We start from the raw sequence: 18,435 nt of genomic DNA on the forward strand, positions 1-18,435 counted from the left end.
GTTCTCTTAATAAATTTTCCTCATTCAGTCCTCATGGGAACTTTATAAAATCGACATTTTGTCTTGATTTTACAGATGAGGAAAGCAAGTACCACCAAGCTAACAGTACTTTGCTGAAGGTCACTGAGTTAAATTTACTTAATGGAATCTAAAGTGATTTAGGTTCTTGTGCCCCTTAAGGAAAAGGAGGGTATCAAATTTTTATCAATAGTCCTAATACAAAATCTGATACTCAATAAAAATCTGCTATTGAATGAATGTCTGACTTGCAAGCCATACTCATTAATGCTGATTTAAGGTAGGGTTCACAATGAGGTTCTGGGTTATTTTGGTCAAACTGTTGTATCTTGGGCAAATTAAAATTTAAAAGTATCATTTTGAATTAATTTAAGGTGATTTTCAAATACAACAATAAGTGTAAACAGTAACACTATTTTTCTTTATAACCTTTCTTTATGTAAGCTGGGAGGGTTTTTTAAAAATTTATTTTGAGTAGGGGAATGGATATTTAGCATTTAAGAAGATAAGGGTTTCCCATTATCGAAACAAGCATATAAATTAACATTTTGGTGTAACCTGTGGCTACCGCATTACAATGTAAGGATTTTATTTGCTCATACTATTTTCATCATACTCACTTTTCCATATTAAATATTCTGCACCATTCTAGATAAGCACCAACTGAATTGCTTGAGTCCAAATTAAGTCTTTTGTATGGGTCCTAATCTTGTAGAGGCCCATGTTTCTTTTGTCCTATCATTTTCCACACAGAAGTATTAGCATTTCAATTTGCCTTTAATTTCTAACACTAACTTGAATTTCAATTGTGTATCAAATCTTAGAACAGCCAGTCCAAAGAAAAGAGTTGTTAATTTTATCATTTCCTATCAGAGGTTTCGTCTATAGACTACATGAAAAGAATTATTTATTGTAAATCTTGGTGACACTGCACCTTTACCGAATCACCAGTAGTAAAACGAGCTCCTTCAAATAAGGATACTACCACATTTCTAAAACTAAGAAAAAATGCTGAAAAGCTTCATAGTGAATTAACTTTCCCCCCAGAATTAAAAATACACTATGTTCAATTCAAGGCAATTACGACTTTCGTTTGTACATTCTATCACTCTCATTTAATGTGATATCAAAATCCAGGTTCATTACTGGACTTTTTAAAAAAGATACTTGAGAGGACAAATAGGCAGTGTGATAAGCCTTGCCTCTTAAAATTAAGAAGAAATAAATAGGAAAATAGGAGGAAAGTGTGATTAGGATTTGAAAACTATGTACATTACAATGTAAATCTATCTATGCATACATATGTAACATTAACTTCTAAAAGCATCTCTGTAGTTAAATTTTTAAGAGATGTTTTACGGATAGGCATCAGAGCTTTCTTTCAGCACGATCGAGTTTTATCTAATGATTTAAATGGTTAGCAAAGGTAGAATAACAAACCAAGCCAATCTACTCCATAGTGAATAAAAAACTGCTGAAAACAGTAAATACTTATATTATTATAACTACTAATAACAACACAATGACGATCAGGGAAGTCTTGGTACATTATATTGCCACTGCAGCAATGTATCAGATATTCACCACTGAAAATATGAGATTAAGTAATTACATCAAGCTTTAAGCGACTTCAGTACTTAAGATACTATAAAAATTCTCATATCAAAATACGTTATCCTTCTTATCTAGAAAAAAAGAGTGTTTCCTCCTTCACCCACCTAGACCCAATGGATTCAATGAGAGTGATAAATTCTTGAATTTATATCATTAATCTGTAATATTTCCTTTCAGGCTCTAGAACAGAGATATATTATATAAGTACAGGTTTGCCATATTAAAAACTGCAGTGACTATTCAAAAAGAAAAAGGCAAACAAACTTACCAACTGGTTCCTTTTGATTTTGAAAGAGAATCTTGCTATTACTGCCATCCATGTTTGCCATGTTAATTGTGTTTCCATCTGTCCAGTAGAGTTTCCTTAATTTAAGAGATGTGGATTAAAAATATTAGATGTAGGCTTACTTGTTGACCAAAAACTTACACTGAAGAAGAAAGTTAATATCAACGTAAATTCTTGGCTCAGGATGAATTCTTTTTAGCAAATTGGTGAGACACTTGCCGACAGTAACACACATGTGTGCCTCAGAAGAAAGTATCACTCCTGCTTTTTCCTGTCATTGAAGGACAATCATCTCACTTCCTTTTTCCTCTTACATTCACAACTGAAATATCTGTGACTATCGTAAATCATTTCTATGTAAAGTAATTCATTAAGATTGAATCTTCTTGGTTTAGAGAAACCAGATACCAAAGAAGAAAACAAAGTCACTTCAGCCATTCCCATTGAAAGCACTGGGGAGAAAGTATTTTAGCCCTACACAAGCTCTCTCCATGTGTATATGATGATTAGCCAGAAGGTGGGAGAATTTGAGCTACTTAGCAGTTACTGTAACATCAGCATGCAGTAAATATGTTACTAATAACTGGTATTTGAAATGAAATCAGTGACTTTTCCCTGTACTTCTTTTTTCTTTTTTTATTCTGAACTGTTACTCCTTAGAAACATAAATTAATAAAATGCTATAATAATATATAAAAATCTGATTTTATGCAGATACCAGAAATCTCTAAGCAGGGATCTCTTTTACAATTTTCATATTCACTTTTTTTACCGTATGGCTAATAATTCCTCTGAATTAAACACAGTTTTTATATAAAATCAAGGTAAAAATGTGTGAAACTTTTGAAAACCTTTACAAAAAATAATCATACTTTACCCCCTGACTGGGTGAGCTGCAAGACACTGTGGCTTATCAATTCCATGGATAATTGAGGTTTTCAAAGAGCCATCTAGTCGTGCCACATTAATTTGTGTTTCATCAAATTCAGAGCTAACCCAATATAAATTACGTGAGACCCAATCCACTGCTAACCCTCTGATACTCTGAATATCTGTAAAACAGGAAAGAGAAAATTAAAAGTGAATGAAGTTTCTCATTCTTTTTGACTTTCCAAAGTAAGTCATTTTCTGTCTCAGGAAAATTTAATTTACAATTTAATTTGTTAGCTAAAATTGTACAAGATTGTAATCTCATTCCCTTATCAGCCCTTCTTAAGGCATGAATAACCATTAATGTCTTACTGCTGAGCCATTTGAAAACCTGAAGCAACAATTAGCATTGAAATTACACTAACACTCAGCGATTCACTAGTAAATACTTAGGAGCAGACACAGGCAGCAGTCTTATGGTCCAAGGTGACCAAAATTCAAATTAGAGTAACAGCTTTTTCAGTTGGTAGCACATCTTTCTAGTCAGGAGAAAGTACTTGTGGGCTGTCAACAAATGGGCTATTTTACGTTTGAAAGTGCCAATTTGTTCCTGAAATGAAATAAAACAATTCAACTTTCCTAAAACAAGATCACCAGAGTTGAACATCTTGCAAAATAGATAATTAACAGAAATGGACTGAGATATGAGCAAAGAAACAAAATCCTTTTAATATTCCTCCAACGTGGATTCTACAGAAATTACTAAAACCGAATTAAGTTTCGATTAATTCATTACTGCCTATATGAATATTTGGGTTGTTATTCCTTGATTATTTAATTAGGCATCTTTAAAAAAAGGATGGAATTTAGGCTTAAATACAATTGTATACTTTAATTAGAAACAAATCAAAATCAAGTGTAAAAAATGATGGATCCTATGAAAGCTTTTTAAGGTATTTACTAGAAAATCTTTTTAACATATTAACATATAAAGTAGGCCCATTTAGTCCCCAATCTGTGGCACTTGAATCCTCTAATTTGGTTTTGTCTTTATTTTACACAGTTCTGTTATTTTCAAGCATAATGAATGTCCAAAGCTCTTTAGACTAGTGTTATTCAAACTTGTAAGACACCTGGAGACTGTTAAGAGGAAGATTCTGATGCAGTAGGTCTGGGAAGGGGCCTGGCATTTGGCAAGTTCTAACTTGCTCCCAGGCACTGCTCCAGAGCAGTGGTTCCAACCCAAGCGCCGCTGGAACCACAGAGCAGCTGTTGCTGAACTCTCCACATTGTTAAATCTTCCAATTTTACCATTGTTGAAAGATGCCACGACGCTAGATTTTTCATGTGAAAGTGACAACACCAGATTTGTAAAATTTGGCAATTATTTCAAAATTTAAAAGAGCAAAATAGGACATGGAGACCTGGTGGTTCTAGGTCTGTTATACTGTCAGTATTGGCCCGGTAGGTTCCAGCGTCCGTGTATGTCTTTCCAAACCTGACAGAGCCTACTTTCTGCTCAAAATGCTCTTATTATTTCTAAATAACTTTGAATCACAGCTCCCTTAGAAGGTATCTTCCATGTTTTTATTCTCCTCTAATCAACATCCTTTCCTCTGCAAGTTACCTTTCATCATGAATTTACTGGTAAGTTGGTGAATCTCAAATGTCAACTTTTTTTTTTGATCCAACACTAGAAATTTCTTTTTAGTTGTCCTCCTCTGGATCCCTCTTCTTGAGAAAAAGTACTACAACACCTCTGTAAGGCTAAACATGCCATGTCTGATACTTATTTATTTGCCCCATCCCGGATATTTATTCCTTCTTCTCCTTCACCCTCTGGACTTAATTGGTTGCTGAGAGACAGTCTTGCTATAATGAGAACACCTGGCTTCATGTTCTAGGTTGGGTGCCTATTTTTTGTCTTTAATCAAGTCACTTAAATTTCAGCCCCTATTCTTATCAGGAAAATGAGGCTAATTACAGATAATACATAGGATTGCTGGGAATATTACGTTAGATGATGTTATTTATTCGGTTTAATGCAGGGTTGAAGGATATTTTGCCAATCCAAGGACTTAATATTTTCTGCATTTTTTACTCTGGACTGCTTGGTATTGGCAAAAATAACACAGTATGTTTTTATTTTCTCTAAAATACATGTTTTCCAAAGGTTTTTGTTTTTATTTTTTGGCTGTTTCTGCTGCTCAAAATCCTTTTATTTATTTCTGATTGACTCTTAATCATATGGTCTAGAGAATACATTGCACTCCTACATTGGAAAGCATATTCAAATGTAAGCTATTAATACCTATTTAGTCCTTATCAGTTCTATGGTTCATGCCCTCTCAAATCTATTTCTGTCTTTAAAATTGCAATAGCATCCATTCTTTTTCCTTATCCAACCAAATGATTCAGTTGCTGCTAGGTTATTTTTCTGACTGGAGAGTTCTGCATCATGACCTTTGTTTGTCCCAAAGATATTCAGTAGCTTTCAACCACTCAGAAAGTGATGTCTAAATTCCTTAGCCTGGCTTCCTGTATAATCTAAATATAACTACCTTCCCAACTTTGTTTTTCCACTATTTTTAAGGAATTACCTTACACTTCAGTCGTACTGATGTGTTTTCAGATTTCCAGACTTATCCTGACCTTTTGAACCTATAGGGCATTACCTGGAATCCATACCTTATTACATTTCCCTCTACCTGAATCTCACACAAAAGTAAGTAAGCAGATAGACAACATCACCCTTCAACCACAAAAACCTAATCAATTTTATGTCCTAGCCAGAAAGTTTGTCTCTATCTACCTAACAACAGGACTGTATCTGGTCAATCCCTTTGTACTTAATGTGATGGTTATTTGCTGACATATTACTACTCTTATATATATTTCTTGCAGGTAGATTCCTTGCTAATATATCTTTATAGTGCTGCTCTCCAAATGTATACAACATTGCTTCAACATAAATATTTTTTAATGAATTGATTAATAAATTCATGATATATATAATCTATAATTTGAAGGATATGTGACCTGAGCTAGAAATATCAGATAAGGTCCTCAAGTTCATTCTCAGGAGTACATATACAAATATATACTGAGCCAATATTAATCATCATTCTTTATCCTTACCTTTTTTTCTACCCACCATTTAGAGCTTCTAATTACCAACTTTAAGTCTAAAATAAAACTTTTGTAGTTTTTGACCATTACTAAACCCATGTCTGTTTTCTATTTGTTTGTTTGTCTGTCTGTTTGTTTTTCAGAGCAACCTGGCAAATTCACCATAAGGGTGGAGTGGGATACAAACTGCCATGTTTAATGACAGTTTTCTTTCCTTGATAAAAATGTTAAAATACTATTTTGACTCTTAACTCTTCTTTTCAAGTAAGTCAAAGACCTCTGAGCAAATTTCTCAGAGGACTCAATTTTCTATATTGAGGGACCTTTACCTTTTTTGAAAAGCCTTTATTGCAATAATATTCTCTGAAAAATGATAAACTATACCATTTAAATGATTTATCAAGATCACAAGACAGACAGGAAAGTCTCTAAGTGCTGACACAGACTTGTATGTTAGCTAAAACCAGAGAGAAAGGCAAATGGGAACACAGAGGCTGGTGCAGCTATAGGGCAAAAAGTTGAGAAACCAAATCAAGTGATAATCCAGAGATTCACGGATCATTAGTTGCTTAGTCCAATACAGTTCTTAAATGCATAAAGACTAGGAAAGCTAAACAAGAAAAATACCAGGTATATTAGAAGAGTATACATCCTCAGTGATACAGGTGAATAGGAAAAAAATAAATCTCCCTGCTTGCTTAAAAAGGAGAATAACTGAGGGGAGCCTGGGTGGCTCAGTTTGTTAAACATCCAACTCTTGATTTCAGCTCAGGTAATGATCTTGCAGTTTCTGTGTTCAAGCCCCGTACTGGGCTCTGTGCTCAAAGTGTGGAGCCTACTTGGGATTCTCCGTATCACCCTCTCTCTGCCCTTTTTTCTGTCTCTCTGTCTTTTTAAAGATTTAATTTTTTTTAAAAAAAGGAAAATAATTTAAAAATAAAAACTAAACTTATTTTTGCTGTTCTTTCTCTAAGTACAGAAAACAAAAGTCAACAAAACCAAACCTAACCCAAACGAAACAAAACAAAAGAAATAAACAAAAACTTTAAGCATTAGTTTATACTGGGGCAACAGATGACTAGTCTGGTTGGATGGGGGACAAATCAAATTTAATTGATTTCCAGTTTATTGTGACTCCCTTTCCCTCCAGCAGAAGAAAATTCAAACCCTCTGTGGAAGAAAACGTATTCCTCAATGTAGGCCCTCAGAATTCCCTAGATTGAGTTCATTCTCATAATAGATCAGAACACAAAAATAAAGCACACACAGAGAAATGAAACATAAGAGCAAGGATTAAGAGAAAACTTCACAATAGGTTTAAACTTCCAGAGCTTACCTGTTTTTACATTGTTGTGTGAGATAAAGAAAAATGAGTGGAATATTTTAAATAAAAAAATATGTTTTGAAATAATAAGTCAATAATTTATTTTAAAAATACCCTTGGAAGACATAAATGATAACCAAAAAATAACTTATAAATATTTTTTAAAGTAATATTAAAAAGAAACAATTTATTAAGTGGATTAACCAGCAGCTTAGATATAATTCAGGAATTGATACAAGACAAATTAAAGGAGTTATCCAGTGCCAACACAGAGAAACAAGAAGATTAAATGAGTTGGAGGTTAGAATGAAGTCTAGCACATCTAATCAAATTTTGCAAAGGAGGAAATAGGCTAGGTTAGAGAAAATGGTCAGAGATAATATTTGAGGGTTTTTTTCCTCCCTGAGCTGATAAAATGACACGATCCCATAGGAAGTAAAACAGACTCTAGAGGCCTAAATAAAAACAGTGCCATGAAGACAGAGAAAAAATGTTAAAAGCATCTCGAGAGAAAAGACACAACACCAAAAAAAGAATGATAGTTAGATAAACATGGAGATTCTCAATAGCAACAAAAAAATGCAAAAATTGTCGGAATAATATCTGTCAGCAAAGGGTTGAGAGAAAATAACTTGAAATTTGTACTCAACAAAATTATCTTTACATCTACATGTCAACAATAACAAAAGTATTTTTTATTTAAAAAAATGGGTAAAGGAATGGAATAGTCATTTGTCCAGGGAAGATGTATAAATGGCCAAGAAGAACATGAAATGATGTTCAACATCACTAACCATTAGGGAAATGCAAATCAAAATCACAATCAGAAACCACCTCACACCCATTAGGATGGCTACTATAACAACAACAACAACATCCAAACATTCACAAGGAGGTAGAGACATTGGAACCTTTCTGTATAACGTTGGTAGGAATGTAAAATGGTGCAGCCTCTGTGGGAAACTGCATGGCAGTTTCTCAAAAAAATTAAAAATAGAATTACCATAGAATCCAGCAGTTCCACGTCTGGGTATATACTCCCCAAAATCGAAAGCAGGGTCTTGAAGACACACTTATGGTCACAGCAGAATTACTGACAGTAGCCAAAAGGTACAAATAACCCAAATGTGCATCAATGGATGAATGTATAAAAGTTGTGATACATATATAAAATGGAATATTATTCAGCCTTAAAATAAATTCTGACACTTGCCACAATATGGATACACCTTGAAAATATCAAGCTGTGTCAAATAGTCCCTTCACAAAAAGACAAATACTGTGTGATTCCACTTCTAAGAGGCATTTAGGGCAGTTAAATTCACAAAGGAAGTAGACTGATGGAAATCTGGGGAGTAAAATTACCTGGTGTTGGGAGGAGGGGGTATCAGGAGTTGTTGTTTAATAGCTATAAATTTCAGTTTTACAAGATGAAAGGAGTGCTGACGATTGGTTCACAATGTGAATGTACGTAAAACTACTGAATTATATACTTACAAAGAGTCAAGATGATAAATTTTATGTGTATTTTACCACGATTAAAAAATATCTTCTAAAAACAAAAGCTAAATAAATATATTTTCAGAAAATATATCAGGTTATCACTAAACTAAAGGAATATTAAAGGATGTAATTCAGAAAAAAGAAAAATGATCAAAGAAAAAAAGGCCTTAGATGAAAGAGGAATGGGGTAACCACATAAACTGGTTGAGGTGTAGATAAATCTAAATGAAAAAAATAAATAAATACAGCACAATGGTTGTCAATTCTCTGCTTATGAAATTTATTTTTTTCTTTCTCTCTCTCTCGTTTCTTTTTTTTCTCTTTCTTTTCTCTCTTCCTCCCTCCCTCCCTCCATGCCTCCCTTCCTTCCTTCTTTCCCCTACGCAGTGGACTTGCTGACACCAGCATCTTGGAGGTAGGCATAAATTAGGCTTTTACCCTAAATCATGTATGTCTTCAAAAAAGGAGGGGATCCCAATGCTCATAATTTTCTGAGGAAAGATATGGTTATATCCAATCAAAACTCATTTGAAATGAGCTTCTAGGCAATTACATATCTGTTCTAAGGGGCCATGTTAAAAAAAAAAAAGCAAATTGGTAATATCTTTGAAAGCTGTCTCAAGGGAACTTGGTAAATATTAAACATCCCATTTGTTGCAACTATGAGAAACTATATACACACAAACATATATATTACCATATTTACTACATGGTATGCAAATTAAGAAACAGCCTAAGAAATAGAATATTACAAAACACTTTAGGAGCCTTCTATGTACACCCTCACTAATTTTATGCTTCTTCAACTCTGAATAACTTAGTATTTATCATTGTCTTGTTTTGTTTGTTTGTTTTAGTTTTAACCCATATGTATGTATCCCAAACCTATGTTGTTGTTGTTTTTCCTAGAGAATATACATCTCAATCTCCTAAACCTATAATTATTTGTATTTTAGATATGCTGCTGATTTGGGAAAATGTTTAAAGTAAGGCTGTCTCCTTTATTTTCATCTAGATCAATGTCTCCAATATCTTTCCAATTATCTGTTGAACTTCACCTCTCTCCCAGTCATCAGGTTCAATTACTTCTATATCTACCACACCCTTGGTGTCTGTCACCTTCTTATACCTCTCATTGTTCTAGTCTAATTTTTACTCTAGATTTAGAACATTTCTTAAGTTCCTAGCTGTAATTTTTTTAAGTTTATTTATTGTGTGTGTGTGTGTGTGTGTGTGTGTGTGTGTGTGTGTGTGTGTGTGTGAGAGAGAGAGAGAGAGAGAGAGAGAGAGAGAGAGAGACAGGGAGAGAGAAAAAATCCCAAGCAGGCTCTGCATTGTTAGTGTGGAGTAGGATGTGGGTCTTGATTCTACAGACCATGAGATCATGACCTGAGTCGAGATCAAGACTCTGATGCCTAACTGACTAAACCACACAGGTGCCCCTCTAGCTGTATTCTTATCTATAATTTATCATTTTTCAATATTTCAGATTTCTATCTGATTTATCTTCAAAAGGGTCTGAATCACCTATAAACATCTATAAAATTTTTCAGTGATTTCCCATTGCCTTTAGGGAAAAAAAAATACAAAAATACAAAACTGCTGCTCATCCTGACACAAGACCTTCTCTGATGTGCTGTCACATTAACCTTCTAAGTTATTCTTCTGGAAGATCTAGCTACCGCTCACTACCTGCACCTTTCTACATGTAAAGTGTCCAGAGCTTTGTACCTCCTGATATCTCAACCTGGATTGATCAAGCTACTGGTTTGACTATTACTTCCTAAGGTAATTAGGTAATTACTTCGGTAATTCCATATAATAACTTAATACTCCTTGTGCTAATTTCCTAAGTAGCTGACACCCTTATTAAACTTCATATTTCATTTAGCCTTATATTTTAGTTAGTTGTTTATATCTCATTCTTTTACCAGATATGAAGCTCCCTGAGGTTATGAACTGTCTTAACTAAATAAAGCCATCTTTCTACCCATCTAATGTTCCACATATATAATACATACATATATAAAGCCTATGGGGAAAAAAAAAGAAAATTCTATCCTTCTAACTAAAAGGTAAAGAATAAAGATAGGAAGTATGACTCAATTAGCACACATTGCTGTAGATACATAGTTCTCAATGGAATGGCATTTATAGGTGTGATTTTGCCTTTCTTTGTTTTTCTTTTCTCTTTTTTTTTTTAAATCACAGATGTTGACATTCTTCCATAAAAGGCTTTCCTGGATAAAAGTGAAAATTGAAATCCCACTCAGAAAGAGGCAAAACAACAGATGTTACCTATCCAAACTTTCTACTTTAATTCAAGGCCTGGTTCCAAAATCTAGATCTCACTGTTATTACTGACCTGTTTTCATTTCTTTCAATCTCTCTGGACCAATTTTCATAATAGTTTTTTTTTCTAAGCGTTTATATTACCATATTAAATATGGTGTTTTGCAAAATAGAGGGAATGAGTGAATCGTTAGTACTCACTGACAAAATAATTGTTGGCAGAAGTGGATAACAATTTCAAATAATAATGGAAATCTACTCTGAAATAGATCCAATTAGATTCAAAGTATCACTGAGAATTAAATTTTATATAGTAGCAATGTGATCAAAAGGTTGGCATTTGAAGTGGTTTATATTTTTGTAGTTAAAAAAGCATATGATTATATGATAATTTCCTACCATGTAAGAGAATGTTCTTTATAAATAGATATACTTCTAATTCATATTAATCTTCCTTTTGTTCATTTTAGCATCTGCTTAACTCAACTTAACAGTCCAGTTCATTCTGATGGTAGATGACTCTAGTACTAAAAAATACTTTGCTGAATCAATTGTATTTGCCCAAAGTTGAGACCTTAATTTTCCAAAGATGAAAAATTTATACTTTACCTTAGAATAATGAGGCACACCAGGATATTTTCCTAATAAAAAACAAAATTTTATTGACAGTAGCTTGGAATCTAATAAAACTGCCAACATATTTCTAAAATCTTTTTCTCATATTTCAGAAAACCAGTAAAACTGTTGACACTGGGATGGAATGACCCCCAACTTCACCCAGGTACTACTAAATGAACTCTGCAGAGTATGCTGAGTGTATATTCAGTGAACATTGGAAAGAAATATTTGTACAAACCATGTGGTTACAATAAAGTTTCTGCTCCCTACTTGCTGAAGTTCCTTATTTGTAAAAGGAAGGGATTCTCAGGAGGAAACATAGCACAACTTCAGGGTCAAAATCCAATTAGGATGTAACAAAGCTCTGGTATTTCCTAGCATGGCAAACCTGAATTAAATGCCTCCTCATTTTTAAAAGCAAAAAGTAACATTTACCTCAAACCACTGACCTCAAAGCACTGTATGGAGAATAAATGATAGATTAAAGAGGAATAGATACAAATGTGAAACTCAACTATCTTACTCCTGGTCTGTATAAGGAACTTTAAGGTGTATTAACTAATGTCTTCTTTTTTTTTTCTTCCTATGTTAATTGTAAGTGAATTTCTTGTCATGTTATTTAGAGCTTGGGGAGGGACAATCTTGTATCCAGTAAAGTACAATAATCCCGGGTAAGATTATGAACATTCAGGAGAGGCAAATGAGTATAAAAGGACAACACCCAGCCACTTGGGATGAAGTCCCAAATTCTCTTATTGTAGGGTAATGAGGATGATGGGAGCTGTAATCATACAGTCCTAAGTATGAATGTGCCCCCATTGTTTCCTCATTTTATTTCTGAGACAGAGTTTTAGCTTTTAGGACTTTAAGCTTTCTCCTCTGCAGAACGAAAGTAATTCTTAATTACAGGTTTGGAAAGATTATATGAGATAATGGTGCTTGTCCCATTAATGGCAGCTGATATTATTTATCACATCAGAAAAGTAAACCTGGAAGTATAAATAATTGAAAAATATTTGGACCAAGCAGTGACTCAAGTATAAGGATTAATTACCACCAGAGAGTCAGGCCACAGACCACTAGCAAGAACATTTGCCATGAATTGTTAGTTACTTTTTCTTAGAATAAAATTATTTTTGGTTTTTGTGAAAGGGACAAATATACATATGGTAATAAATATTTGTTAATTTATACTATGAATGAGCCTACAGTCATGTGTTAGTATTTATGCTTATAATGAAGTGTACCTTGTACAAGTCAGTATAACAAATAGCTCTTGTAGGTAGTACATAAATTAAGAATAGCTTAGTACTTCAGGATATGGAGAATGACAAAGCAGGCAAACTATTTCTAGACCCCTTCATGAAGGCTTGACCCAAAGAGCTTCAGTGTTTTTCTGAAAAAAAAAAAAAAAAAATGGTCTGCTTCGGGCAATAGACAAATGTAGAGTCTGATTTTTGAAGCAAGTTTCACATTAGACTTAGGCTAAGGAAGATAAGGAAAGAAAGCATCTCTCAAGAAAAAGTCCAGTAGAGGAAGGATAGCAAAGTAAGAAAATACAGAGGCTGACATGTAAGAAGTAAGAGAAAGGTCAGACAGACATTCTTAGGGAATCTAAAAGATGAAAGGATAAAATAAAGTACAATTACTGGCAGGATTTGAGATACTTTGATGAGCTCACAAACTGAACTGTCAAAAGTTCATCTCAAGCTTTCTAATAATGGAAAGATAAATCAGGCCTTAACAAGGTTTCACTCTGGAAGAAAGGAAATCACAACTTCATTCAACTTGTAGGGTAGCCAGAAATGAAGGACTTATCCTTGACAATGCCTATTCCTCAACTTTCATATCCAATTAAGTTCCTTTATATTTTCACTCTTTGATATTTCTATAATTCGCCCACATTTCTTGATCTCTATTGTTTCCTTTCTAGTCCAGGTTTCTATCACTTCTTACTAAAGCCACTATAGCAGCCAGTAAACTAGTCTCCCAGAGTCCATGGCCCACCTACCCCCTACCCGAGACCTCTTCAATTCTCTACTAAATCTAAAAGCTAGACTATCTTTTCCAAAGGCAAACCTAACTATATAGCTGTGCCCTCCTTAAAACACTTCCTTAGTTCTCACTATTTTCAGTACTAGCATAAAAATCAACAACCTGTAAAGGCTGGAGTTATTTGGTTTCTATTTATTTCTTTACCTCCATCAACCTGTATATAGTGTGTCCTCTTGTTCTCTGCTCAGTCAATACTGATCCTCTTTCAATTTCTTATCTTATATAAAGTATTCCAATATTTGTCAAAGTAACTGAATTAACGATAGTTGATCCTAATGAATATATGTATTGTTAGTTAGAAAATTTCATGGCTCAATTTTTGTTAATAATTATAAATAGAGTTTCTTAAATGAAAATAAGTCTTTGAGATTTTCTCAAAGACAAACTCCAAATTACTACTGGCTATCAATCTATAATTACAGACAGAAAATTGTCCCCATATTTTCCTGAGGTATCACGTCTTTTACTTCATACAGTTCACAAAGCTTTTTGGTAAGGATTTCTCATTCATGATAAAGTGCTTAACAATTTTCTGTTAGACATTGATGAATTTCTTATGAGAAGATCACCTGACAGTCAGTCTCGGGAAGCACCTAATGTCCTTCAACTGATCTTTCAAGGTGTTTAACTGATCTTTCAAGACCATTACCTAGTCTAACAGTGGTTATCCAATCATTCCATCTTACCTCTGTAAAAAAAAAAAAAAAAAAATCCTGTACAAAGAAGAAATCTTTGCATTAGCCTTTTTAGAAAGGTTCCTCTCTTATGGCAAGTTTGAGATAAATATTTGAATAAGCTTATAACCAATTCATTTAAGTTGCCTTAACAGTACTAAACTTAGATGAGTAAAGAGCTAGCACAAATAAAAAAGCACTTAGGTGGTCAAATACTCTCAGATCTACTAGTGGTACTCAAGCCAGCTTTCTAAGTATGATATGTGGAAAACTCTTGAAAGCCAGTGAATTTAAAACCTGTACTTCTTATTGCTTTCACTAAGGGACTGATCCTTGTTCAAATAAAGCCTGATTTAAAATTGTTAGTATGCTTCAAAACATGAGAGTTTGCTATATCTATATGGATTACTGATCACCCTTTCTTCTATCTTTTTCCAAATCACTCTGTCATGCTTATGGAGCCGGAAATTGAACAGGCATGTCTTGTTTGGTTTTGCAGGAGTGGAAAAGAGCAGATACTCAATTAAGTTACACTAAAATAACAACAACAACAACAACAACAACAGACCAAGAAATCACACTTTAACAAAATTTTAAAAAAGATTAGGATAATTCAATGTTAAATATTTAGAGTTTAACCACAGCATTTACATGTATGTTTCACTTCACTTCAACATGTTTTCCATTTTGGGGAAGTTACTTGTTTTTTTAATGCTAAGTTAACAACATTTACCAATAACCTATGATTCCACCTGCTAGGTCAGGAGGTGGATATGAATAGTCTTATTTGTGGAGTCTAGTTCTGTAGAAATTTATGCAAAGTAAGTTGATAATAAGCATGATTCAGAGAGGGAAACCCAGTCCTTTCCAAAGTCCTATATTTTCCGTGTGCCCTAACTATAATTCCCCCATCAGCAGAAAGGAATCTTCAAATATGTTTGTTTAGAAGTCTGTAAATTTTAAGGAGGTCCCTTTTGAATTTTTTTTTTCCTTTGAAACTAAATTTCTAGTTATTAGAGTACTATGTGCAACATAATTATAGCATTCTACAATTGCTAAGACATAGCATATTATTAAATCTCTGAATAATCAATTCCAACTTTCAATTAACAACATACAATTGGATAATAGAAAAAAGAATAAAAAAGAGACTTGTGATTATTACAAATTGAGTAACATTTTTTAAGTTGTATTTTGCAAAACTCTTACCTCTTGAAATAACAGTTTCTAATCCAGTTCCATTAATAAAAGCCCGCTTAATGGTTTGTGTTTTAATATCTGTCCAGTATAAACGTTCTTCAGATGCATCAAAGTCTATCACAGTAACGTCATCAATGTCAGGGACTGTAAAGGCCGTGATAAAGTTAAAATATGGATTATCAATATCCACTCCTCTGATTTCAGAACGCCTTGCATATAGAAGAAATTTTTTCATTTCTAGAAAAGAAACAGAAATAAGTGATTTCCTCTTATAAGCTTGCCAAGTTTGAAGCAATCTAGAAATTCTAAAATATTAATTGTTGATGACTTAATAGAATTTTACCACCAGAAAATCATAATCAAGATTTGATGGGCAGAAATGACTTATCTATTATTTAAATTAAAATACTTAATAGAAACAAATGTAAAACAACTTAGAATCCTTGCCATTATTTTTCTTTTGTTAGAAATGACAGGAAATTCTCAGCAATTTGATCTTAGAATTTTAAACAGTTGCTAAAACACATGAACTCTACAAATGTCAAACAACCATATTTATTCTTTGTATATTTTAGAACAATAATGCATTGCATTAAATGATTTTTGAAGAAATCAAAGAGTATTTTTTCTATACTATCTCTGAGTAAAACAAAATTAAGCATGGATTTAAAAGTCATGTTCACATTTTCCCTATCAAAATTCAGGTTCAAATAATGTTAAAGCATGCTTTCTTACAAAGTTTTGTAAATCTGTAGTAACATTGTGAGTGATGTTGCATCATTTTCCTTCCATAGGCATTTTTCTTGAACAGAGTTTATAAAATAGGAAATAAAATAGAAGAAGTCACAGATATTCTATTATTTCATTGCTCTCTTTGAGATTATTGTTGTTGAGATATGCTATGATTATATAAAATTAATTAAATCGACATGTACCTAAATTCCTAAGTGAAGATTTTGTGAGTATATTCTTTTCTGTCCTTAAAGGTAATTGCTCTGCAAATAAAAATTACTTAAAAGTAAAATAAAACAGAAAAACTCCACAGTCTGATTTCATTCACAAATTTCATTATCATTTTTTCTAGTTTAAATGTGCTGTTTAAATATTTTTTAGTAATATTTCAAAGTTACCCATTTTACTTCACTTCTCACCCCTTCAAGTCGATAATCCCCTATAAAATGATGTGAAAATAACTTTAGAAGAGCAGGAAGAGATTAAAGCTATTGAGTACCTCTTTGTTACATGGGTTACCTACATCATCACTTTCTGAAAATGCACTTTCACTTAAAATCTCCCTGTTTTGTAGAGATAAATTCTGCTAACACACTAAATCAGAAAGTGGCAAGAAAAAAATGAATAAGGTAATAAATAGCAAAGTGCAGTATATCACATATTTAAAGAATTTGTCAGTCTTCCCCAAAGTCGATGAATCATCAATAGAGTCTGGAAATAGCACTACCTCAAATGTTTTTAAGGACATTAAAAATATCTTTTGGCTCACTTTGAGGAAAATCTTAATGCTAATACAATTTGAGAGAATTCAATTTAAATTTTAGATGAGAACTCCAAGAAATTTACCATAGCAGGTCTTCTTGTCTGAGGAAAGCTTCATCAAGTGGGGGCACGCACAAGCAGCACTCCTATTATGATTGATCAGACACATGTGAGAGCAGGGGCCTTTGCCGTCATTAGCTGCACAGGGATTGGTAGCTGTAATTACACAGTGAAATATTAACAGTGAAAAAGAAAAAATATATATCTATTAGGGAACCTCTGAGGTTGACAAGGGTTATTCAATAATGATTCAAAGTGAAGTTCCTATATAGCACCCATTACTGCGGTGATTAATATGACAATAACAGACAATCATATGTAGCAATTACATTAATAAAAACATTTTTCCTCTTCAAAGATAACAACTAAGTTAATTCCCTCAATTTTCTGTAAGTTGAAGTGTATGAATCCTATTGCCTTAGAAGCAAAGAGTTTTTTAAGGGTTTTGTATGAGAAAAAAAACAAAACAAAACAAAACAGGATTAATGATTCAATTTAGTTTATAATAAACTAAAGTAAACCATAATCCAGGAATTGGGTGCATCAATGGATGTTTTTATTTTCCTAACCTACCATATAGATCCCATTCTTGCCTTAGCACAGCACTCTTACTGTTTCCCTAGGAAACTGTTGTTGTTATATATATATCCTTTCTTCAAGCCATACCCTTTGTATAAAATCAGAGGCCTAAGTGAAGAAATGTTGATCCTCCTTCATTATTAAGACATCGACTTCTTTTTTTTTTTTTTTTTTTTTTTTGGTACTAACAGATTGAAGTTTCTTCCACATACACAGATTAGCTAAACTCTATTGTATAAGTAAGTTATAGTATATTCAAATATAGGATGGAATATTAAATTTTATAGTTCAATATCACTGTCTTATTCTTTTTGTGTTTCTTGTCCTGGCATTATGCCTTTTGAATATGATTTTAATCTCAGTTGATCAATAACTCTTCTTTTAAATCTTATTTTTGTAAACCATATCTAGTAGAATAAGGATACTAAATTAAAGACAGAAAAGTGTTACAACTTCTGATCCCAACTTCTGATTCAAGAGTTCTTTTAAGGCACAAAGAGTAAAAATCAATGCAATAAAACTGTACAGGATATGAGAAATTAACTGTATTTGATACACAATGTGACTTGTGTCAATATTTAGCAGCCTCCCTAAGGTAATGAAAATAATCCATGTCTTTGAATTTGATTAAAAATAAATAAATAGGCTGCCTGGGTGGCTCAGTCAGTTAGGCATCTGACTCTTGGTATGGGTTCAGGTCATAATCTCACAGTTTGTGC

General features: G+C 33.1%; 1 protein-coding gene across 4 annotated transcripts in view; it reads right to left on the reverse strand.

Moving 5' to 3' along the window:
• LRP1B (LDL receptor related protein 1B) overlaps positions 1 to 18,435 on the reverse strand; it is a 1,907,075-nt gene that overhangs the window by 575,675 nt on the left and 1,312,965 nt on the right. For all 4 annotated transcript variants that reach the window (XM_086718488.1, XM_025932005.2, XM_086718489.1 and 1 more), the window contains exons 28-31: positions 17,162 to 17,293; positions 15,593 to 15,820; positions 2,796 to 2,970; positions 1,901 to 1,995 (exon numbers count right to left, since the gene is read on the reverse strand). In XM_086718488.1, the coding sequence (XP_086574614.1) occupies positions 1,901 to 1,995; positions 2,796 to 2,970; positions 15,593 to 15,820; positions 17,162 to 17,293 (630 nt within the window). The remainder of the gene's footprint in view (positions 1 to 1,900; positions 1,996 to 2,795; positions 2,971 to 15,592; positions 15,821 to 17,161; positions 17,294 to 18,435) is intronic.

The sequence above is a fragment of the Puma concolor genome, chromosome C1 (genome assembly GCF_028749965.1).
Source record: "Puma concolor isolate L17-30 chromosome C1, mPumCon1.1.hap2, whole genome shotgun sequence".
In the NCBI taxonomy this organism is placed as follows: Eukaryota; Metazoa; Chordata; class Mammalia; order Carnivora; family Felidae; genus Puma; species Puma concolor.